We start from the raw sequence: 25,211 nt of genomic DNA on the forward strand, positions 1-25,211 counted from the left end.
TACCTGAACACACACAAGGTAGCACACCCCAGCGGAAGCCACGAGCCTAGAAATGGCTATGCCCAAGCTCTCTCCGCCTGCCCTGCATTCTAAAACCGTTTGCTTGAAGGCAAGGAGAGCAAACTACACGGCAGGGGCACTAGAGAAGTAAGCTCGAGATGGGGCGGTAATCACGCCCCCGAGCCCGAGCCCTTCCCTGCAGAGACCTAGCGGTTGCAGTGGCCAGGGAGGCCCGCGGGACGTGAACCAGGAAAGTAAGGACGTCCCAGGACCACTCGAGTCTCCGCCCACCGCTGGCGGGGCTCCACCCCACCGAGGGGCATAGAGCTCTTCCGCCAATCGATGCCAAAGCTACTGCTCTTCCGCCGTTTTCCCCGCCTCTTCCGTTTCCGCCCTTCTGCGGGCCTGACCTAACGGAAGCGTTACCCGTGGTTCCTTACCCATGGCGTCCCAGGGGTCGGTGACGGCGGCTTTGCGGGTGGCCGAGGTGCTGGAGAGCATCGCGAACCGCTGCGTGGGGCCCGAGGGCGGCCAAGTGTTGTGTACGAAGCCCACCGGCGAGGTGCTGCTTAGCAGGGATGGAGGCTGCCTCCTGGAGGCGCTGCACTTAGAGCATCCCTTAGCCAGGTACCTCACTTCTCCTGCCCTCCACTAGGCGCGCATCTCCCTCAATCTCCCATCCCATCCTGAGGCCGTGGACCTGGATAAAACCAGTGTAGACATCAGAGAGCTGCCCAAACTACTAGTCCCGAGCCCCAAACCTCATCACGTGCACAGAACACTTCTTACTCTTTCCCCATCCCTGAATGAAGTAGTTAAAGGAAAAGTAAAGCAAAGCCTATATGTCAAAAGGACAATCTGTGTGCCTTATAGCTATGAAAATGTGGATTTAACCCAGAAAATCTGAGTTATTTTTTTCCCTTCCTATACAGGATGATAGTGGCGTGTGTTTCCAGTCACCTTAAAAAGACAGGAGATGGTGCTAAGACATTTATTATTTTTCTTTGCCATTTACTCAGAGGACTTCATGCAATCGGAGAAAAAGGAAAAGATTCATTCACTTCTGAAAATATTCAGAGCCATGAAAGGCATTGGAAAAACTGTTGTCAGTGGAAATCTATTTCCCAGGCTCTGCAAACGTTTCAGACACAAACCCTAGGTTGTATTGTAGACCGGAGTTTAAGCAGGCACTACCTGTCTGTCTTTTCTTCATCCACTGAAGGAAGAAAACTGTGCAGGCACTCGCTAGAGTTGCTCCTGGAAGCATACTTTTGTGGAAGAGTGGGAAGAAACAATCACAGATTCATTTCACAGTTGATGTGTGACTACGTTTTCAAGTGTATGGCTTGTGAAAGTGGGGTTGAAGTATTTGAGTTGTTGGATCACTGTTTTGCAGAGTTGAATGTTGGCGTGACAGGCCTTCCTGTTTCAGATTCTAGAATCATAGATGGCCTTGTGCTTCCCAGGGACTTTTCTATGTACTGCCCAGCAGATGGTGACATTAGGATGGTGATAGTAACAGAAATCCTCCAGCCTCAGTTTTCATCGGCTGGCTCGGAGTTTGTTCTCAATTCAGAAACACAGTTTCAGGCATCTCAGTGCTGGATCACGGACAGGACAAAAACAGTAATGAACCACTTGCGTGGTCAGAATGTAAAACTGCTCCTGACCAGTGTGAAGCAACCAGACCTGGTTATTTACTGTGCAAGACTTAATAGCATATCAGTGGTGGAGTGTTTATCAGCCGAAGAAGTTTCCCTTGTCCAGAGGATCACTGGTCTTTCTCCTTGTGTCCTACCAGAGGTTGCTTCACAGTGTGAAATTTCTGATAGTACTTTGGTGAAGTTTTGCAAGCCCCTCATCCTTAGATCCAAGAGGTATGTTCATCTCGGCTTGATTAGCACATGTGCATTTATACCTCACTCTATGGTCCTCTGTGGACCGGTTCTGGGTCTTGTTGAACAGCATGAGAGAGCTTTTCACGGAGCATTTAAGATGCTTCGGCAGCTATTTACTGACCTTGATCTAAATTACATCATACAAACCAAACAGCAATGTAACCCAAGTCCTCTTGCTTATGACAATAGCAGAGAGCGTAATCACTCACCAGAAACTGATAAGTATCAGGACATAGTAGCAAAGAGCAAAAATAAATTGGAAACTCAAACACATTTAGAAGTATATTCAGGTTTGGGGGCTTCAGATACAGAATTGAGAGCAGGTAAGCCGTGGTCAGCACACAAGAAGACACCAATAGCTCCATCCCAAACAGATGAAATGCTGAAGTGCTTGCCTCCAGAAAGAAGCGGGATAATTGATAACTGTGACCTGTCAATTGAGAATCATTCCACTGGAAATCCTACAGCAGAAGACACTGGAACAGAAATTTCTTTCGAACACTTACAGGTCTCAGATAATGCCGGAAAGGGTTACACGCTGCCAGTGATGCGCAAGTCACTAGATACCTGTACTTGTCAGGGTTATTGTTCATCCACTGTGCCAGCAGGCTGTGTGCTGCCAGTGGGTGGAAGTTTTGAGATTTTGATGAGTTACTACCTTCTCAGCTATGCCAAACAATGCCGACAATCAGATGAAACTGTCATCAGTATGTTAATAGCTGATGCTCTTCTAGGCATCCCTAAAATCCTTTATAAGCCTAAGAAGGGAAAGGACAGTTTCCCACACATATACATGCGGTCTCTCCATGCACTGCAAGCCAGTCAACCCATGGTAAGTGGTCAATCAGGGTTCGAGTCAGTAGCTGGTAAGTACCAATTACTAACTTCAGTTCTTCAGTGTTTGATGAAAATATTAACCATTGATTTAATAATCAACATCAAGAGGCAACCTCAGAAAACTGCTGACCAAGAATCAGAAGACGAATTTTAACACTCAGTTTTCTGTTGCTCGAACTTTCAGTCTGGGGCCAGAGAAATGGCTCAGTGGGCAAAGGCATTTAATGGCAAACCTGACTGACTGCCTGCGGTCATCACCCAGGGTGGAAGGAGAGGGTGAAGTCCTGAGACATGTCCTTTGTTGTACACACATGTTCGCAGACAAACACTAAACGTTAGGAAAAAAATGTATTCAGCTCAAGCTAAATATTAAAACAGGCTTCTGGCTGACTGAAGTCAACCCAGTCCTTAAGTCCATTGAGTCCACCAGACCATTCAGACAACAGGTATCAGCTCTATGGAACAAAAACTGGCTAAATCTGTCTCCTTGTCTCTGGTCTGCGCTAGTCTGTCTAAGGGAGCTTGCCTCTATAGCTCCCTCTTCTGTACCTTTTCCCACTTTGTTTCCTTGAACTTTCTGTATGTCATAGAGTCGTGTAACCTCCCCACTTGAACGAGGTCTTCACATGCCATCTTACATTGTTTGTGAACATGAGTATAAAATGTTATCTCTTATGTAAAGCAGTAAATAAAAGTCAATTTTTCTTTGTAAGAAGCATGTAAGTTAATTGTCCTTGTGGTTGTCATTTGGTTTATTTCTAGTTATTGAAAACGGTTGGTTGGGGGCTGGGGAGATGGTTCAGCAAGTAGGACCATTTGCCACCCAAGCCAGGCAACCTGAATTGGAAAGAAAGAACCAATTCCACAAAGCTCCACACGTACACTGTGGCACTGCACATGCACATGCATGCACGTAAACAGTAAATAATTCCAAAATCTGCACCTTTGAATACCTGTTCAAAAATAGGACTATTCATTGTGAATTCACCTTTTATAATTAGAAGTTAATGCCAGAAAAGATGGGGAATTCGTTCCTTTCGTTTTCTCCTGGCTCCTAAGTCTTGTAAGGATTCTGTACAGTTGCTAGTTGTTCTTTGTTTCAGTGCTTGCCAGATTTCAGTAGCAACAAATAATTTGACAGTTATCTCTAGTGTAGATCACAAGTGCTTCCCTGTCACTTTATTGTGTGTGTAGTCATAAATAAGGACAGGGTCTTCTCCTTTTAGTAACTGTAACACCCAAAAGAATGTTTTGTTTACACCAGTGTTTAAATGTGCTTGTTAAGTAACAGTGTTATCTCAACCCATGTCCATGCTCCTAGGTTATTCATTCAATAAATAAATTCTTAACTGTGCAAATACTAGGCTGGACAGTGAGTCTGATATGCTCTTGTGCACTTTCTACAAAGTTAATAGGTAGGTTGATGACTTCTGACTGGATTTAGGAAAAGTAAAACAAAAACATCTTTATATTTGAAAGCCTTCTGACGAATAATGTTTGTAAATTGTAGTGGCCTGGGGTAGCTCTGGGAAAGGGGTCTGCTGCAGAGGCATGAGGATCCTGGGTCTGAATCTCCAATATCTACCCAGAAGCCAGGCTTCGGAGCATGCCTCTGACCCTGCCGCTGGGCATGGCGGTCAGGGTGGTGACAGGCAGATCTCTGGAGCGTGCCTGCCAGCCAGACTAGCCAACTGATTGCTCCAGGTTCAGTGAGACCTCACTCTTTCAAAGTAACTGGAGAGCAATAGAGGAAGTACAGCCAAAGTCAGCTCCCTCCCCCCTCCATATGTGCATTTGCAGTTGAATACCACACACACATACATACACACACATATGTACAAACGTGTATCATGCCCCACAGTATCTTCATACAGAACCCAGATCTTATGTTACATATAGCAGTGCCTTAAAAGTTTATGCCATATGATGCATTATTTCAATTTTGTTGAAATAGGGAAGATGATCTCAATTCATAGATGAATGAATCTACATTAAATCACTGTACGACTTCTCTGTTCATTTTTAATTGGCTGACAAGTTATTTTGCTTCATTTTCTATTTTATTGCTTCGAATATTCTTCAGCCTTGCAGTAGTCAGACTTCGGTAAACTGAGTTTGTCTTTGAAAGGTTGGCACCTGGTGTTCCAGTTGCGAAGTGACTTTACGGTAAGAGTATGCTCAGGGCATATTTGGTGAATAAATTAGCCACATGGTGCTCATACCAAACTTCATGGGGTAATAATTTTCTTAAAAATTTCCAAGGACAAAAAATCTCGGTAGGCCAGAAGGTGTAGAACAAAGCACTTATGTGTGACGGCATGTGCCTGTGACCCTAGCACTGGAAGGGTGGAGGCTAAAGGGTCAGGAGTTGAAGGCCAGTCTGGGCAAAGTGAGACCAACTGAGAAGGAGATCCGGCATGTGGGGGGCGGGAGGGGAAAACAGAACGATGTAGAACTGCTCTCTAAAATAATACTAAAATTAAAGTTTTATCCCTCATGGATATTGTTAAGTCAGTGATCGTTACAGAGTTAAAACTGGGGTGTTTACATCCTTGGCTTAAATAGGTTTTTTTTTCCCCTGTAGATTTTCAACATAGGATTTCTTTGTGTGACTGCTGTCCTGGAACTCACTCTGTAGACCAGGCTGGCCTTGAGTTCACAGAGATCTGCCTGCCTCTGCCTCCCGAGTGCTGGGATTAAAGTCAAACGCTATCACTTCCCAGCAACTATATAATTTTTTAGCTGTAATTAAATTTCACAAGGGATTTGAAGGGACCTGTAGTAAGAACCAAGTTACAGTATGGGTCTGAAGTAATGTGGGACCACGGGGGATGTTGAGACAAATTTAAAGTCAAGATCGTTTTCTTGTTTTCTAGTGCTGCATGAGAAATAATCTGGGTACTTAGTAAAGTGTCTTACTCCTCTTGGGTCTCTGGCTGGTGGAGCTCACTTGGACTTCTCTGTGCAGGGTCACAGGGTGAGCCGAAGTGCGAGGGAAGAGAACTCAGCAGCCTCACTGCTCAATGGCGAGAGTGTCGGTGTCATATTGTTAGTGTCTGTGAACTGGATACATGGAGGCAGCTAGCTGCTTGGAAATGCAGTCTGTTGTGCCACAGGAAGAAAAAGGAGGCTAATGTGCCGCCTCCACTGACCCTTTGTGACCTCTCATGTAAACCTACCTCCCACAAGCACACCTCCTCCAGGAACCTTTATCAACCTTATGTCTTCTTGAGCCTGCGTGAGCCATTTTTATCTTCAAACCACTAGGCACTAAATAATTGAACATCTTCCGCCCAAAGAGCTATTTATATTTACTCATGCTATACAGGAAAGAAATGTCGCGGGATTCACGTTTCAAGCCGAAAACAACGGGATGGATGAATGCAATGTAAGCATGATCCGGAACTGCTCATTGTCTCCCAAAAGGGACACGTGCACTTCCGTTAGCTGACATAGGGAAAAAATAGGGTTTCCACTCCATCTTACCTGTGAATGGGAATGTGGGCTTGTCTGTAGCTGAGGTTTGACCACAGTCAAGGACAGTACCCTGGGGGATAATAGGCACAGGAATTGCCAATAGATGGAGAGAAAAGAAGGAAGAAAAGAATAGACTGATTGAGAGGGTGGTGAGAAATCTGATTGAGAGGAATGCTACATATGGAATGCCATGGAATTCAAGTCATTTTTTTCAAATTTAAATATAAAAATAGTAACAGATTATAGACCCTGAGCTCCATAGACACTGTCTCAGAATAACCAAACAACAAAGGCCTTGAGTCACTGGGATCAAAACACCACCCAGCGCATTTTGGTTCTACATGAAAGAAGAGATGAAAGCATAAACTCAGCGCTATCATACTGAACACTGTACCAACTTAATAATAAACCAGTGGGCTGTCTCGGACTAAGCAAAACTAAACGAGCACAGCTGCGGCCCGTGCTCTGTATCCCTTTGATGTACAATTTGCCCATTCAGCCCTCATTCAGACCACTGCATTGCCTCCTCAGCTTCTCTCTCCTATTCAACCCCAAATGGGGGTGCCACCTCCATGTGTTCCTGGCGCCTTCCGTTTGTTTTCCTTTGAAGGAGGAAATCCACCATGGGCCATGTCTTTATTTCTTGAACCCTTCCCTAGGAACCAGTGTGCATCGAGCTTCTTGATGCAGAAAGTCACCAGGGAGCGTCTAAGTAAAAGCATGGACTGTCCGAGAGGCCAGCGCTGCCAGAGACCTGGAGTGCTGTGCACGCGTATTGATTGTCATGACCTATTTTGGCTCCAAGACTTTATCCAGATACTCCACAGCGCCTGCTTGCAAACCTTGTTCCCTCCCAGAGAGACAGTGATCCTGAGATAGCTCTTCATCCCCACACGTGTCTTAAGGGAGTTCCACAGGCTTGTGACGGCTGGCTTGCTTTCTTTCTTTCTTTCTTTCTTTCTTTCTTCCTTTCTTTCTTTCTTTCTTTCTTTCTTTCTTTCTTTCTTTTTTTTTTTTTCAATGCCTGGTTGACCTGACAGCTAATCTTAGGAAGATAGCTAGAAGTATGCATGGTTATTGTGCTGTCAGCATGCTCGTGGATTAGACCAGAAGGCTTTATGGAAATAGAAGAATATTTGTAGTTTTAAAGCTGTGGTAGTCCAGTCAGCTTTGCACCACAGTGACCAAATACCTAATGTAATTAACTTAAAATGGGAAAAGACTTATCCTGCGATGGTTTGCAGTTAGTCTATAGTCATCTGATAGGTATTTGGTTGCTTGGTTTGGCAAGGCTCAACGTCATGGTGGGAGCAAACCTGCTTGTCTCATAGCAGCCACTGAAGGACCAGAGTCCAGGTACACCCTTTTAAGTGTTCCCCACAAAAGTCTTCCAATTCAGCCCCACTTCCTAAAGTTTCCACTCCCTTCTAACATCAACTGTGAACCTAGTGTTCAGCACATGAGATTTGCGGGGGAGGCGCTTTGAATCAAAGCACAATGACACTCAACTTATAATTTCATATTTGGAAGACAGGTTCTCGAATTCAGTTATTCAACTCTCCCACCCACTGAGGCCAGTCTTTGGTTCCTACGAAGGAGATTAAGCATTACAAATTGAATACGTGGCAAAGACTCTGGAGGAAGTATTCTTCTAGTGTTATCGGCTTCATGATCCTTGACTTAAGACTTGTAGGAAGCGAAGCTATCTTGTAGAGAGCTGATATTGATTCTCGTTTTTAAATACAGATGAATGCTGTCCCGTGAAGGTAGGACACTCCCACTCTTGAAAGAAGCTAGCTCTGCATTGCCTGTGTGCTTACTTCCTGTGACGGTAATAAAATACCGGGTAAAATTGTCCTAAAAACAGGAAAGGTTTATTTTGGTTTGTGTTTTCACGGTAACTGGCACCATCAATTCCAGGCCTGTGGTGTGGCACATCATGGGGTGGAGGGAGGGGAGAGCATCATGGGGCAAAGCTGCTCACATCATGGAGGTAGGAAGGGATTTAGAGGGAGAGAGGAGGGAGGGGGGAGGAAGGGAGGGATGGAGAATCAAAATAATGGAGACAAAATATGCCCTTCCAGGGACTGCCCCAACTATGCCAAGTCCTGAAGTTCCTACCACCTCCTTGTAGTTCAAAGGCCTCAGGCCCCAGTCCTTTCACAAATGCCCTGCCTGTTAACACTGCATCATGGAAGGCGAGACCAACTCATGGGCTTTGGGAGCGACATTTCCCACTCAAGCCCCAGATTAGCCTTCCTGAAGGATGACTTTCCTTTGAAGTCTCTCTGGGTCTGCACAGGGAAGAAGCAACCACCTTCCACATACTTCCTTTTAGAGTTGTGTAGGGTTTTTTGTTGTTTGTTTGTTTGTTTGTTTTTAAGGTTGCCCTTTAATAGCCTCATTCTCTGTTAGCTTCCTTCAGCTGCCAGCTCCCAGGTCCTCTGAAGCGGACACCCTTGTAACATTAAGTCGTTTTTCCAGGTTTTACACACCTGATAGGTGAAATTGCGCTCTTCTGCATCTGGAACTTTCTGTTTGTGAGAGCCATTCCTCGTGTTGTGTGCAGCTGCTGTTGTCTGCTGTCCATCCCCATTGCTTTGTAAGGAATAGATGGACTGTGGAATGACTACTCAATGGTACTATCAATTTCATCTTCTCTGTAAGTCCTTGTTGCATCTCATTTATTTATTTATTGTGTGTGAGTGCACACCTGCGTGTACACATGTATCTCAGTGCACTGGTGGCCGTCAAAGGGCAACTTACCATGAGGGTCCTGGGGAATCAAACTCAGGTCCTCAGGTTTCGATGCAGGGTGCCTTTACTCACTAAGCTATCTCGATAGGCTCCCTCCATCTTTCATTTGCATAAACATCATCTGATCTTGACATTCTAAAGAGATTAACTGTTGAAAATTAAGTCCAGTGCTGCCAGGCAGTGGTGGCACACATCTTTAAATCTAGCCCTCAGGAGCCAGAGGCAGGTGAATCTCTGAGTTTGAGGCCAGTCTAATCTACAGAGGGAGTTCCAGGACAGCCACGGCTATGCAGAGAAACTCTATTCTTTACTAACATTATTCTTGAAATAGTAAAAGCTTGATGGACCAGCTCTTGACTGCAGATGGTATCTTCACCAGTACAGCATCACTGACTTAAGGCCTAACTATAGATAAATCACTATATGAGTTAAATATCATCGCTGTACTCTTTTTGATATATTAGGAATCAATACTGTTTGGACTGAAAAAGAAAAGAAAAATTCAGTAGTATTACAGTGCATTGGCACTAAAATTTCTGTATGAACAATGCTAATGTTCAGATTAGCATTAGTCCCCAACCTGATGCTATGGGGAGTTTGTGGAACTTTTCAGTGGGGTCTAGGTGGGAGTTCTTATGTCATTGGGGTCATCTCCTCAAAAGGGAGAGTGAGAGCAAACTCTAGAGCCTTTGTTCTCTTCTGTTAGCTTCCCAGCTACACAAGGCATTCAGCTTCCTCTGCTTCATGTTCTGTATGTGATGGGTCAACGTGCCACAGACTCAGGAGTAACGAGGCCTCCTGACCTCAGACAAAACCTCCAACACTATGAGCAAAATGAACGTTCCCTGCTTTTAAAGCTGATGATCTCAGGTATTCTGGTACACTAACAGAAAGCTGATGTGATGGTTTTAAATGTTAACTCAGAATCATGTGGGAAGAGAGTCTCCATAGAGCACATTTTTATTATCAGGTTGGTCTCTGGGGTTGTCTGTAGGTGGCTGTCTTTACTGTTCACTAATGTAGGAAGAACAGCCCATTGTGGGCAGCACCATTCCCTAGGCTGAAGGTCCTGAATTATGTGGGACAGTGGAAAACTCGATGATCAGGAAGCAGGTAATGTGACGGTATTCATTTCTCTCTGATCTAGAGTGTGAATATGATGTGACCAGCTGTTGAGTTCCTGCCTCAATTTCCCCAAAACGATGGGCAGTAACCTAGAACTGTAAGCCAAACAACCCCTTTCTTCCATTATATTGCTCCTTGTCAGGGTATTTTTTTATCACAGAAACAGAAAGAAAACCAAGACAAGCTGGCAAAGATATTTTTAAATGTCCAACTTATTGAAACATACTTTACAAATAATTTACATAATAACGAAGCACAACTCCTTTGTTATATAGTGCTCTAAGTTTAAACAAGTACATCCAGTTTTTTAACCATCATAATCAAGAAACAAACAAACAAACAAAAGAATCATGACTTCCCCAAACTTCCTTCATGGCCTTTCTCTCCGTCCTGCCAGCCGCTGCTTTCCTGTGAGTGGACCCAGCATGCTTTGCTGGAAATAGAGTGGTAGCACCGGCCTGTGTTCTTGCGTTTGCGCCCTGCGGGCCCTGCTCCTGCCACGTGACTTCTTCAGTACCTTCTCCTTTGCAGGCACTCCCACAAACCCATCACCTGCTTAATCCCTCTCTTCCTTAATTCTGTGTGGAGGGAAACCTTTGGAGAATTTTTAGCTAAGGAATTACATAATTTGATTTGCATTTCCTGAGAAGCACCTAGCGATGTAGGGGAGGATTCGCGCTTATGAGACACACGCATTGCAGTTAGGGGGAGAAATGTGTCTACAGCTTGCTTGGAGGTGGTTCACCAATATATGTGTTTGTGTTTGCCTGTACATATGTAAATAAAACGGGTTAATGCTAAGGCAATACTTCAGTTCACTGTACCTTTGCAACTTGCTGTGGGTGTCTTGTCTATTGCTATAAGAAGATATCCGGGCAAACGCAAGTTGGGGAAGAAAGGACTTATTTCCCAGGGGACTGCAGGCTGCTCTTCCACACGTCATTTGGACCTTTTTTTTTTTTTTTTTGGTCAGGGTTCTTAGTACTATTCCAGGAGCACCCTCTGTGCACTCGGTAGATCTAGATGCATATGTTGTACATTCAGAAAATAAGTCAGAGCTAAAATTGTAAAACTTGGAACCCATGATGTCTAAACTACAGAGCAAAACAAGACCTCCTAGGACTCGGGTATGGTCAGAAAGGAGGCTCGGTCTGTTCTTGGGTAACTGGAGCGTGAACAGCCTGGAAAGAAGTGGAGTGCATTGATTCCTTCTGGTCTGATCCCATGCTTCCCGACAAAGCATATTGACTTCCCGAAAAAGCATATTGACTCTCCCTACAGATTTACCAGTAAAAGAAAAGCTGGCCATCTAGGTTTGGAACAGTCTAGTTCCTGGGACAGTTTTTGTGATAAATTGGCCACATCCACAGCTTGGTTCCAGTAGCTCCCTTGAGGGTCATCCAGTAGGCTGGCAAAATCTGTTAGAGAGTAGTCTGCCCAGGAGGAGCCAGGCACAGGGCTGCGAAATTTCCCAAGGAAACGGACACCGCTCAGCTGTCTGCCCCTTCCCTCGCTCTCTTTTCTCTGTAGCCTGCCCGGCAAAGCTGCTTACATTTCCACAAATAGAGGGGGAAAAAACTTTCCAGGAAGGTAGAACTAATAGAGTATTCTCTTTCTTTCGTAGCCTCATCCCTTTGTACCGTCCCCATCCCGCTGATTTGCCACTCCAACTCTCGGAGCGTTGCCTCCACACGCCATTTGCATTTCTTCCATCAAGGCCCTTATTACTATTTCAAGAGCTTTCTCTCTGTGTGTGACAGGGCCTGTGCTTTTAAGTTTTATTTTGTTTCTGGGTCAGCCATATTCAAATAATTCAAAACTCAAAATGGCACGGTAGACAGAGAGAAATCTCCTTCCAACCTCCTTCAAAAGGAAGCTCAGTCCCTAAGTCACCGACTTACACTGCTATGGTCACTTGGTCACACGTGACCAAGAAACACGGCTGCTAGCTAGGTATTGAAAGACCCAGCCAGATGATGTTCCTACATGAGAATGACTTGGGTACCACACTACTGCTGTCTATCTCCTTCTGCAGGGCCCCTGGCCTTCCTCCCTGGGACAAGGCCGCCATGTTGTCTACAGGGAAGAGAGAAAGCGTTTCTGAGAAATGAGGTTCGAGCAGAGACTTGAAGGGAATTCTGAGGAAGAATTTCTGAGGTGCAGGACCAGCAATGGCCAATCCTGCCCCGACAGTGACAGGAGTCAGAGAACTGGGAAGTCGAAGGTGGGGGTGCCAGAAAGAATCAGAAATGTGTCAGCGCCACCATGGCCAAGTGGTTGAATCTGATGCTCGGGGAGGTGACAGATCACTGGAGGGTGGAGGCAGAAGAACAGTGTGATTGTTTATGTCTTACACAAGTCATTCCATCATAGTTACCCCCAGCTCATCACCCTAATCTCTCTCAGATCCAACCCCACCTCCCCAGCCTCTCCCAACTTTCTTTTGTAATAACTCACTGAGTTACATTTATGCTGACCAAATATACTCATCTACTAGTGCATGGGTTAGTTTACCAGTCGCCTGTAGAGAAAGGCGACTCTCTCTCTCTCTTCAACTGTCAGTATCTTCTCAGTATGGGGTGGGATTTGTAGGCCCCACCTCCTCCATGACAGGATACTGGCTGGCTTGATCTTTATACAGGTCTTCCCTGGGTCTTTGGCCAGATTTATAGTGTCAGGCATATTGTTCCTCTTGCCTAGTGGATCTTAAACCCAATAGAAAGAGTTTGATTACCTCTGAGGCAGGTATGGTACAACATGGGCACACGTTACTACAGTGGTCATCACTGTAGGTCATACGGTCACAGGTGGGGAACACTGTTGACGACTTTGTCACAGAGCATCTTCCAGCATTATGACAGCTAGCCTGGGGGAAGAAAGCTTCCTGTTTGGTGACAACTTGATCTCTCCAGGTCCTGTGACCAAAATATGTGGTGTTTCAGCAATAGGGCCTTATCATAAAGCTCCGCTGGACAAGCAAGAGCAACGACAATATCCTGTGTTGGTTGGGGGGGAGGGTGTCTCTGTGATATCCCTGACCAACGAATCATAAGGAGGTATCTCACACCTGGCACTGGGCTTTTAAGTTGGCAATCAATGGCTTCTTGATAATGGAGGAGCATTATCACCTGTGTAGGGTAATGCCAATTAAGTCCCCCTCTCTCTTTTGCTCTTATGTGATTATATATTATAAACATTATACACATACACACACACACACACATATAGACATGTATTAGTAGACTTCTATATGGCTTTAGTCCTCAGTGTAAGCTATCCCCCTCTCTGCTATCCTCTGCGCTACCCTGCCGTGACTCTCCTCACCTATTTCTCCTTTTCCCCTGTTCCTATCACCCATGTTTCACTGTCCCTCCTCCCTTAAGGTCTTCCTCCCTCCTCTCCACCAATGTGACCAGGATTGCACGGGTCGTCCTAGTAAAACTTACATTTGTGAGGGAGAGAAAGCCAAGGTCATTGGAAGTGAAGTCATTGATGAAATCTAAAAGCCAGGAGTCATGGAGATAGAGTTGGAAAACAGAATATAATAAGGTCTCATATAATCACTTTGCACATTCATGGCTCCTCTGAGAGGACGTGGGATTGTGACCCCGTGGCTAACTCCTGCCGCTCATGCCTAGCATGACGGCACATCTGCTTAATGGTCCAAGATTTTCCACATGCCCTCTTATTCCAGAAGAGTCTAGCACACATGCAGAATTCAGCCTTGTTGCTGCTTTCTGTCCAGCCGAAGTCCTTCTCCTGCTCCATATGTAATGTCGTCTGAAACAAAAGCAAGAACATTCTCCCCTCCCTCCAGCTGTCAGTATTCAACTCCAAAAGATGATCAAGAAGGACATAAGCACGAAGCCACTTAGTATGGCAGGATATTTGATTGCTTTGTGAATCCCAAGACTGCAAACGGGCAAAAACCTTGTAGCATGCCTTAGCCCTAGCACACACCTTTCATCCAAGAGCTAAAGTCAACCCTAAGTCAAGAGGCAGAGCAAGCAACCAGTGACAAGGAATGAGCATAAGGAGGGTCAGTGAGTTGAAGGGTTTCTAAGACATTGTGGAGAACAACAGGCTTTTTCCTTCTGGGACATTGGTGGAGTAGGAAGGTCAGCTGGGTGCTTTCTCAGCCTCTCTGAGGTAGGTTTTCACCCCAGCTCTGGAGTCTTCATGGTATGATTGGGATTTTTGTTTTTATAAAACAACAACTTAAGCCGGGCATGGTGGCACATGCCTTTAATCCCAGCACTCGGGAGGCAGAGGCAGGCAGATTTCTGAGTTCAAGGCCAGCCTGGTCTACAAAGTGAGTTCCAGGACAGCCAGGGCTATACAGAGAAACCCCGTCTCAAAAAAACAAAAAAGCAAAACAAAACAAACAACAAAAAAACCCCAAAACAACAACTTAGTGTGCATTCTCCCTGAGTTTCATTTATGGATCACATAACCACTGTAGGGTTCTGACACTTCTGCACTTCTTCATGGGAAGGTCTGGTAATTGGAGATTCAGTAGTTCATGCTGCATTTTCCTTCCGTTTTCTTCTTCACTCCCATCTTAACCTCACATCATGTCACTTGAAGTTGCAGAGGTTGGGTCTGTCCTCCATCTTCACCTGTATTGATTACATGCTCCACTGGTTTGTCTGGTAACCGCGCACTTCCTCAGCCCAGCACCTTGTTTCTGCATCCTTAACTCTGAGGTGTTGAGCATTGCTCAGACATCTCTCTAGCTCTGTTGAGGCACACTGGGTGGAACAAGGGATTTGCCACATTTCCTAGTCTAAATCTTTCTCTGATACAGTCATTAGATATAATAGGCTGATGTGGCTGGTGGTCCAGTTCTGACCTTGTAAACCTGAGAAAAGGACTGAGTTTTGACCTTGCTCCCTGAGACCTGGCCTTTAACATACATACTTTGAAAGGGCCTTTGTTCCTCTTGGGCTGAGAGGCCACTCAGATCAGCTCTCTCTCCTCCAACACAGACTCTAGTGCTATAGCTTAGGTCTTAAACATTTTCCATGACCTGCGTATCAGAGGCATTTTTGAGAGGTGGGGAAATCGTTAACTGGGAGGCATACACAGGAGCTCCTCTAGCAAGTGACCTGACCATGACCTCTCTCCTGCCTTTTCTCCCCAGGAATGTGGTAAGCAGTTCCACGCCTATGTATACTTCTGCCATGATTGGCTGCCTCATTATAGATCTCCATCCAGTCATAGACTACAATCTCCAAGGCTGAGCGCCAAGCCAGCTTTCTCTTCATACGCGTAGGATGTCAGATGTTTTGTTATAGGATGGAAAGCTAACTGAGAGCATTACCTTCTGACTAAGGGCATCCATCAGGCTTGCTGAATTCCTTGACTCTAGGGTCTATCTGCTCCAACCCCCTATTACACTGCTGCCAGAACCTTTCCCCCTGAAATACCTCAGCTACAAGAGCATCCTTCAAAAACCTGACGCTGGGTGTGACAGGAACTTGACAGATTCAACACAGACAAGCTGTCACTAAGTTCTGCAGTGTCTCCTAAAAGTGGGACCTAGCCTTTAGTTCGCAGCTTGTTGGAAGTCAAGAGGTACCTCAGGAAGTGTGAGGGGACCTAGAGTTGTGCTCAGGGAGCACTCTCTTTTGAATCCACCCCCTTGAAGGACCAATCTCTGGGGGATTATGGTAAAAATTTAGCCACTACCTGTATACCAAGCAAGCATCAGTTTTGTAAGTCCTTCTCAAAAATGCTCAAGAGGACCAGCAGTTGCCTAGCATAACGGTTGATCTTGGTTGTCGACTTTACATCTGGATTCTCTTAAAACCCAAGCAACTGGGCAAAAGCCTGAAAAGGGATACTCTTGATTAAAGCCTTGGAGGTGGGAAGACCAACCCTAAATCTGGGCCACGCCTCACCTCCTGGTAGCAGCCCACGTGAAAGAAGGTGGAAAAAGGAAGCCTTTGCTCTTTTCCTGCTTGCCTTCATTCCCACTGGCAAGGTCATCTGCCCTGCTGCTGTGGCATTCCGTCCTAGTGAGCTCCATAGTGACAGAAGTGATGTCACATTTATCTCTAACCCCCACAATGTAGCAGTGTTTGTTAAATGAGTGAGTTAGAGAATAGATGGATTAAAATGTGGATGTGGGCATTCTCCGCTATGCCACGCTACTGCACCATGCTATTGGGAGCTGTGGATGCAGGGCAGAAAAGAACATTGGTGGAGGGGTCCGAGTGGAGAATTCAGAGATGGCCTTGAGCCTGGCATGCCTGGATCACTTAACAAAGTGACTCCCAGAAGAGCCAAAGCAGGGATGCTGAGCCCCGCAGGAGCAACTGCAGAGCAAGACTCTGGGGGACCCCTGGAGGATGGAATCTGAGAGGAGAGACACTGAGATGTGGCTCTTGTTCCTGGGCATTGCTTTCATGGACTCCCAGCCTTCAATCCCTGGACCATGGCTGCAAGTGACTTGATCTCCTTTCTCAGAACTTCTGAAAACCTGTGAGCTGTAGAACGGACCACACTGCTGGACATCAGAGGGGAAGAAAGCATGTGTGGGGAATAAAGTCACCATTTCTCCAGGGGAAGCCCATACTCCTAAAGCTACTCCATGCCATCTCTGAACACCCATCTCGCACACGCTGGTAGAGGAGTGGCCTTCGGCTTAGATCTCTAACAGCTGCTATCATGGACACTGTTTTCCATGCTACTGTGCGATGCTAGATGGCCACTGTGTAGAGAGAGAGCTCTCTTATGTGCTTGGCTGGCGGACTCATTAGCAATCTGCTTCTACTTTCCAGCCCCGGGAATATGGGTGAGTTTCTCTTCTCTCCTGCTGTGACATCATCTTCCTTTCTCACCGGAATTTGCCATGTGCTTGCCAGAGTTGGTTATGAAACCCATCTGAATTCTCTCCTGTGGCTGGAATTCCAAGAACTTTCTTACATATTGCTCAAGCCCTGTGCTCCCAGAATGTAACATAAGTTCTGTGTTACAGACTTAGAAGCAAACAGTAAATGACCCCTCAGAGACGGGTTTGTTTTCAAAAAGTGTCTCAGGTATTTCAGAGTCCCCTGCCTTAAAGACACATCTTGATATCTGATACCCTGAATTCACATAATCGTTGATCCAGTGTTCAGAAAGGAATTAGAACCGATTTTTCATGTATGTGGGGCTAGGAATCAAACTCAAGTATTAGTAAGGTTCTTTAAAAGAACAGAACTGATAGAGTACACACATATGAGTTTATCAGCTTGGCTTATAGGCTATGGACTGGATAATCAACAATGCCTGTCTTCCAACAGGAAGGCTAAGAATCCTATTGTTGTTAAGTCACAAAACTGGTGTCTAAGAAGTTCTGGAGCTCAGAGGATTGCTAGAGAGTGGTTGGTTTTCATTCTATACTGAGACCCAAAGAAGGAAATGATAGGGATTTCTTGCAAAACGAAAAGGGAGGATATATATATAATCTGCCTACAATTTAAGCAGAGGAATGACAATAATCTGATTTGCATTTATAAAGATAATGTGGAAATTCTAGACTTGGAGTGTCTGGGTCTTTTTGAAAGACAAGCCAGGGTGGAACCAAGATAATTTTTAGGGTTTGGTCTCAAGAAACTTGGTGGATGGAGCAACATCTGAGAAACATTCTTCCCTTGATAGCCCTGGTAATACAGTGTAGAGTTTGGGGGTGGCTAGAAACAAAGCTGGAGAAGGAAAAAAAAATGCTTAAATCACACGACGTTTTGGATTTTATCCTCTAAGTCTATAATTAAAGGAACAGATGTAGATACTTGTATTTTTTACAGAAAAGGAACTGGGGCAATGCAAGCAAGGGTCTGTTCTCCTTGCTGCCTCCTTTCCTCCTATTTTGGGATGCCATTCATTTTTATTTAACCTTGAAGGCCTACGCTCTCCCTTTGGGTTGCTAAAGATCCACAGAAAACTCCATCCCCTGTGAACTTCAGTCAAGCCTGACTGTACCTGTAACACAAGCCGCCTCCTCCTCCTCCTCCTCCTCCTCCTCCTCCTCCTCCTCCTCCTCCACCTCCTCCTCCTCCTCCTCCTCCTCCTCCTCCTCCTCCTTCTTCTTCTTCTTCTTCTTCTTCTTCTTCTTCTTCTTCTTCTTCTTCTTCTTCTTCTTCTTCTTCTTCTTCTTCTTCTTCTTCTTCTTCTTTTTGGTTTTTCAAGACAGGGTTTCTCTGTGTAGCCCTGGCTGTCTTGGAGCTCACTTTGTAGACCAGGCTGACCTCGAACTCAGAAATCTGCCTGCCTCTGCCTCTCGAGTGCTGGGATTAAAGGCGTGCGCCACCACACCCGGCACAAGCCTCTTCTGATTTCACACAGCAGTGGGGATATAGTCCAGTGCTTAATAGGTCTCTAACTACCTCCTTAGTTTTATCTTCCCCACTACATTAAACTTCAGAGCAAATGATCAAATCCTTAAAAGATACATAATAGAAACTCTAAACTACTTATGGACCCACTGTGTCAGCAAGGATCTTGTAGACCAGCTTCTCGGTGGACCCAATCTAGACTTTAAGAGTCCATGGGGGTTATTTTAATAATAGAACCCACACAGTATTTTCCTTAATTGAATACCCTTAAATATATAGCATATTATAAATGTATACTATATATAGCATATTGTCTTATATTAAATGTATGCAAACTGCCTTAAACTCTATCAGTGCAAGTTAGGAACATCTGTGGTTATAGATGATGAATTTTATTTCTTAACAGACGATTGGTTAAAATTCTAATTTTCAGAAGATAGAAGGCATGAAGGAAAAAGTAGAGCTTTCCTGGGTGATAACATCTGTTATGATCCAGGAATTGCAAATCACCTGGCAGAGTGGCCGTGAACATGACAATAAGGGACACATGCTGGCTCATTTTTATATCAAGTTGACACAAGCTAAAATCATCTGAGAGGAGGAAACCCCAATTAAGGAAATGCCTCCATAAGATTGGGCTGTAGGCAAGCCTGTAGGGAATTTCTTTAATTAGTGATTGATATGGGAGGGCCCAGCCCATTGTGGGTAGCAACATCCCTGAGCTGGTGTCCCTGGGTTCTATAAGAAAGCAGACTGAGCAAGCCATGGGGAGCAATCCATTAAGCAGCACCCCTCCATGCCTTCTGCATCAGCTCCTCCTTCCAAGTTCCTGCCCTGTGTGAGTTCCGGTCCTGAATTCCTTCAACAATGAACAGTGCTGTGGAAATGTAAGCCAGATCAGTTCCTTCCTCCCCAGTTTGCTTCTGGTCCTAGTGTTTCATTAGTTCAGGAAGGACTGGTGAAGACGAGGAGGAAAGGGAACCTGTGATCAAGTTCCCGGAACGCCTGGGACATGTAAGAGGCTAAGGGTGAGAGGGTTTTAAGATGAAGTAAGCCTGGCTTTCATGGCAAGACTGGACTGCCAGAATTAAACAGAGAGGAACCTCCCCGCATCTGTACACTTAGAAATTAGGAAATTAATGCACCCATTCTGGAAAAAAAAATAGCGTGGGTGGTTCCCACAAAACTAAAAGTAAATCAGCAGTGGGTCCAGCACTCCTGTTCTGGGTATGTGACTAAAGGAAATGAAATAACACCTAAGTGTATCCACGTTTGGTGCTATTCACGGCATCTGCGTGCAGTTGACAGGTAAGTCGACCGAGAAATTGTTCTGTGTATACACAACTGAATACCATTCAGTCATTAACGAGAAAACAGTTTTGCTATTTTTGACAACTAAGTTCAAAGTGGAAGGCATTTTGCTAAGAGAGATACTGCACCACCTTGGGGCCTGTTAAGTAAGCCGTTATGTAACAGGTAACCATGGAAACTGCAGCTGTGTCCTGGTAGCTCTGTCTCCTGATGCTAAGAATTCCCCTTGTGGTTAAACACTGTTGAATCTGCCTGTAGGATTTTCCTGCTATGTGTGAATCCCAGACCTCAGAGGTTTTCTCAGCTATCACCTTCGCACTAGCAAAGGGTCTGTACCCCCAAGAGTGCCTGGAGCTGTTCTAATGTCATCTCCACTGTGATTTTTGACCCACCCACCCCACCCCACCCCTGTACCTACCTTTCCGTGTCTTGAAAAAGATCACGGGAGGAAGAATTCTAAAAGGGAGATTGGCTCCATCATGATCTGGGGCAGCAGGAGGAGGAAAGGCCACCTTACTTCCACAAATATGCCATGTATTTCATAAATATTAATAAACTTTAATAAGAAACCATTCAGAACCCAAAGAGACTCTACTCCACCTGCCCCCTTTCAGGTCAGCCCACTCCTACTTGTCTCTGGAATGTCCTGTCACGTTGGTTAAATTAATTTCAGCTTTACTTGTGCCTCTTGGCTGATTTGTTTCTCTGGCGAAGAAAAGGGTTGAGGAGAAACCCCCACCCGGTAATGCCTTCCAGTTAGTTACCTGCAGAATCTAAGAAAGCAAAAATAAAATTTAAGAACTACCTAGAAATGGAGGAGAGCAAGCTTGGGGAAATGGTGCGACAGGAGCCAGCGAGCACGATGCAAATGTAGCAGGGTGGAGATGTAGACATCTAGTGTACAGCATGAGGGTGCCTTTCTCTGAGCCCCAGTCTTGTCTCAGTTATCTCAGGACAGCCCTTACTGGTGTCCCCACGCCTTGCAGTGTGTGCAGACTGCCAAGGTCACTCACTGCCTTAAAGATGGCGGCCCTGAGGAGGATCCTTTGGTTTTCTTCCTCCACTGTTTCAACCTCTCTTGTTTCTCTTCCCTCTTATCTCCCAATTGCAGCTCCGCCAGATCCCCTGCTTCACCCATCACTTCAGATAACAAAACAATTTTATTTATAGTTATTGGGAAATCCAGACAGATTTAAGATCAAACTTTCAGTCCCTTAATTAAAAATGTCTTCTCTTCTCTGCTCAGAACCTATGTTTGGGAAGTGGGGGGCAGCCCGTTCTCCCCCCTTCTCTGTTTCTGCCTCCCAGGATTCCACTGATTCCTGCACATTTGGAGCAAAGGGTAGAGGGGCAGGGGTGGTAGGACTTGAAGAGAATGTTATTCGGCCAGTGCTGTTTCGACATCTCTCTTGGGTGTGGAACATCTTCTCTCATGGAAAAAGACCAAGAACTGGCCCAATTTTTCTCATGAGGAATGTTTGTGGACTATCTGGAGGACATGTTCCTGTCCCCTTGCAGACCCCATTCACTGTGTTCTATGACATATGTCATGCACAGGTAGAGTAATTCCACTTTCTACTTATTGAGACCATGGCTTTGCTCAGTCAACCAAAAAACTTAAATTTTCACTTTCAGGAAATCTTTGCAATTTATCTCTCAAGTCTATCTCCAGATCAGTCATTCTCTGGCCAGAATTAATTCTCCTGATTCACAAGCAATGCATGCTGAGAACTCCAACTGTGGAGACCTCTGAGCTCTGTGTGTAGGGATTCTTCACACACACACACACACACACACACCAGGTTAATCTTGATTGGATCGAGAATGCCTAGAAAGTTATCAAAGCACATTCTGAATGTTTCTGTAAGGAAGTTTCTAGAAGGAATTGGGTCATGAGGACTCTGACATGATGAATGGTTTGACTCATTGATGGATTTAATTAAAAAAAAAAAAAAAACTTAAGAGGTATAAAACTGTGAAAAGTGGGGCCTGACTGGAGGAAGCCACAAGATCCACATCCTTGGAGAATATTTTGTCATGGTGTTGGTGGTATAGCAAAACGTCACCCAGAAATGCCACCAGCAACCTGCCCTTGACTGCACTACAGAAGAGAATTTCAGAACAAGCTAGTATGAAGTAGAGCTGGGTTTCTTAAAAGGAAGTTTTTAGCATAGATTTAAGTGCAGGGTCAGTAACAAGAGATGCTCTCAAAGAAAAAGTGGGCTTCTCGAAGGACAACTGTCTGTAAGTAGCTCACTGATCGGCCTAGGTATGGTCTTGGCTGTCCAGTTATATCTCAGTGGGTTGCTAGAAACCGTTTCCCCCTTGTTTCCTCTTGAGAGTAGAAAGTGGCTAGTAAGGATCCTCAGGACGATAAACTGAGAAGATGACACTCTTGGGTCACATGTTATACAAGGCAGGTAAGACACGACCTTTACTGTAAACAGGGGTTCTGGTGAGATTTCTAGGAAAACTGTAGGTTTACAGGTGAGAAAGTAGAAAGACCACCATACTTAGGCATTAAACATGATTCACTGTTGTGTTAATGTTCTTATTCCAACATCTGGGTATAAAAAGAATATTATCTCTATATATGCAACCATTATAGCAAATATCTACATGCTAGAATAAATAACATGATGTCCCCCTAACCTTCTCTCTCTGTCTATCCTGCCTTACTGGCTGTTTTCTGTCCCTGCACCAGTACTTCCTGTCCCTGCACCAGTACTTCCTGGTACTGCACCACTGCCCTTCCTGCTTTTGTACCACAGCTTCCTGTTCCTGCACCAGCACTTCCTGTTACTGCACCACTGTACTTCCTGTCTGCCTAATGGTGACTCTGTGGTACCCTCTTCACCATGAAGGACTGAAATGTTTGAATCTAGAGCAAAATAAGTCTTTCCTGTCTTTAGTTATGTCAGGCATTATGTCACAGGCACAGCAAAGCTAACACAATGTGCACACAAATTTTATTTCTCTTCCATTTTAACAGTTTTCACATATTGTGACGGTCGCTTTTGTAGTTTGAAGTACACACAGAAAAACAATCACAGATTTTTTTTCTTTTCCACAATTTCAAACACAGATTTGTTTTTACTGTGAAGTTTAGAACTATCCCATGAAAGATCTTTTTTCTTTATTAATACCTTTTCTTTATTTTGCTTAAAGGAAGCCTCCAGCCCCTTGTGTCTAAATTGCCAGTGTCAATATGATTGCACTTTGAGGCTATTGCTATATAAAATCAGGGTTTCTTGAACACAGGCATCGTGAGATTGACAAGCAAGATGGCTACCAAAGTCTGGGTGGTGGGGGCAAGGGAGGACAACATAGCTTATGTCACTTGGATGTGAAGACAAAGAAATGATTCATGTCTGGATGGACAGAGCAGGGCAGTGTGAGATTTCACTTTCACTACTCAGAATATATACAATTTTAAACTCACACATTTGTATTTCTAAACTTTCCATTTAATATTTTTGGATTATGGTTGACCATGGGAAACTGAAACTGGAAAGAGAAACTCCAGATACATGGGACTTTTTACTCTCTAAACTCGGGTATTTTCACCACAAAACTCAAGAACTCCTTTTGCTCCCCACTGGAGAAGTTCTATGATATTCTCTATTACATGTGGTCCCTTTGCCTCAATAATTCCTTTCCTGCTGGACTTTTCCAAGTGTCACTCCTTGCTGGTCAGTCACCAGAGGGACACAGACATGTTCAAGGAAGACACAGCAAACCTTGGAGCATCCCGAGGTCAGGATCCAGGAGGCTAGGTGTGTGTTCTCATCATGTTTTCAAAAGAGACAAGGGCGTGCATCTCAAAGTCCTTAATCGTATACCTGTGTGTGTGTGCACGCGTGTGCGCTTGTGTATGTGTGTATGTGTGTGTGTGTGTGTGTGTGTGTGTGTGTGTGTGTGTGTGTACTAATGGCAGCTATTCTAGCAGTTCTGTCCCTTTCCTTTCCTTTCCTTTCCTGTGTGAATCTGTCCCTTTCCTTTCCTGTGTGAATCTGGCAGTTTCTCTGTCATGCCATGGTATCTGACTTGAGTAGGTGCAGTTCTTTCTCTCTCTGCTCTCACACAACCTCAGTGGTTCTCAGTTTTCTTGCCCTACAGTCTCCCTTCCATACCTAACACTTGACTGGGATTGACTGGGAGGCATTTTCCGCATTGTCCTCTTACCAGATCCGTGAGAAAAGAAATTGTCTCCATAGCAGGAAGAGAGAGAAAGGGAGAGATCTGTAATCCTGAGCCAGCGTTCCTTTCTTCTCAGGCAGAAGAAGTATTAGAAACTGCCTCCAGAGCAGGTCTTCTATTTCCAGGGCAACAGAGGGAGATGAACTTTGATTTAAAAACCTGATCTTGCCAGAGCCCTTAACTGTGGAACCTTCATCCATTCCAAATGTCTCAGGGGACTTCCCAGGAGGGCAAAATGATGGTGTGGGGATTCCAGTCTGGGTGTCTGAGGCCCTAAAGGAATCTAATGGAGGACTGGAGAGGTGGCTAGTGTTTAAGAGCTTTTACTGCTTCTCCAAAGAACCTGGGTTCGATTCCCAGCACCCAATGGTGGTTTAAAATTCTCTGTAACACCAGTTTCAGGGAATCCAACACCCTCTCCAGCCTCCAGAGACAACAGGTATGTGTATGGCACACATACACGCATGCAGGAAACAGTCATACACATACAAATTCTAAGACTTTTTAAATCAGTGGTTTTCAACCTGTAAATCGGGTCCTTTGAGAGTTGGGTGACCTTTCACAGGGCTCATATTTCAGATATTCTGCTTATCAGATGTTTACATTACTATCCATCCATAACAGTAGCAAAATTACAGTCATGAAGTAGCAATGAAAATAAGTTTATGCCTGGGGACCACCACAATACAAGGACCTGTGAGAAGGGGGACGAGGGGTCACAGCATTAGGAAGGCTGAGAACCAGCATTTTAAAGAATTGAACAGACTGCCTTGCTTCAAAGCAAGTGTACAGAAAGCACACATAAAACAGGAGTATGAATCCACAGACCTCGGGAATAAATGACCAACCTCCCCGCATGGGCACACATCCTACCCTGGCCCTCTCCTTGGTTCCCACTCCTCTGGACCAGTTGGCGAGAAGCTGGGTAGTAAGGGAGGAAGACGGAGCACAGAGGGAAACCCAGTGTGGCGCACGTCCTGCTCCACACTCAACCCCACCTGAGAGTTCCTGGGAAATGTGTGTCACTATCTGGCCACGTCCCAGATTGTCATTTGGCCCTATTTAGGGTACTCTGTGAGTTAGAAGTCTGTGAATGGGAATGGAATTATTTACCTATTCCCTCGGATCTGTTCCAAACAACCAAGTTCTGAATGAAACTTTGGCGATTTGAGGCATCTAGGAAGTTGGATACAGCCTTGACTTTGTTTATGGAAGACGCTGAACCCTATGAGAAAGTGAGGAATTGGGATGCAGTGCTGAAGACGGGGTAAATGTGTGACGGGAA

At 45.0% G+C, this 25,211-nt stretch overlaps 1 protein-coding gene and 2 long non-coding RNA genes across 3 annotated transcripts; 2 read left to right on the top strand and 1 right to left on the bottom strand.

Moving 5' to 3' along the window:
• The first annotated feature begins 398 nt into the window (after positions 1 to 398).
• Positions 399 to 3,456, top strand: Bbs10 (Bardet-Biedl syndrome 10 (human)). The gene is made up of 2 exons (NM_027914.1): positions 399 to 627; positions 933 to 3,456. The coding sequence occupies exons 1-2, from the start codon at positions 443 to 445 to the stop codon at positions 2,887 to 2,889; spliced, it is 2,142 nt and encodes a 713-aa protein (NP_082190.1). The 5' UTR covers positions 399 to 442; the 3' UTR covers positions 2,890 to 3,456.
• A 1,699-nt stretch (positions 3,457 to 5,155) lies between these two features.
• Gm40760 lies at positions 5,156 to 17,618 on the top strand. Its single transcript, XR_872029.3, has 3 exons — positions 5,156 to 8,043; positions 8,697 to 8,874; positions 15,238 to 17,618. It is a non-coding gene; the product is annotated as a predicted gene, 40760 (long non-coding RNA).
• Gm30095 lies at positions 14,510 to 16,065 on the bottom strand. Its single transcript, XR_380789.2, has 3 exons — positions 15,998 to 16,065; positions 15,786 to 15,926; positions 14,510 to 14,713 (listed from the first exon to the last, which is right to left on the bottom strand). It is a non-coding gene; the product is annotated as a predicted gene, 30095 (long non-coding RNA).
• Positions 17,619 to 25,211: the final 7,593 nt, after the last annotated feature.

This window comes from Mus musculus, chromosome 10 (genome assembly GCF_000001635.26).
Source record: "Mus musculus strain C57BL/6J chromosome 10, GRCm38.p6 C57BL/6J".
NCBI classification, from domain to species: domain Eukaryota; kingdom Metazoa; phylum Chordata; class Mammalia; order Rodentia; family Muridae; genus Mus; species Mus musculus.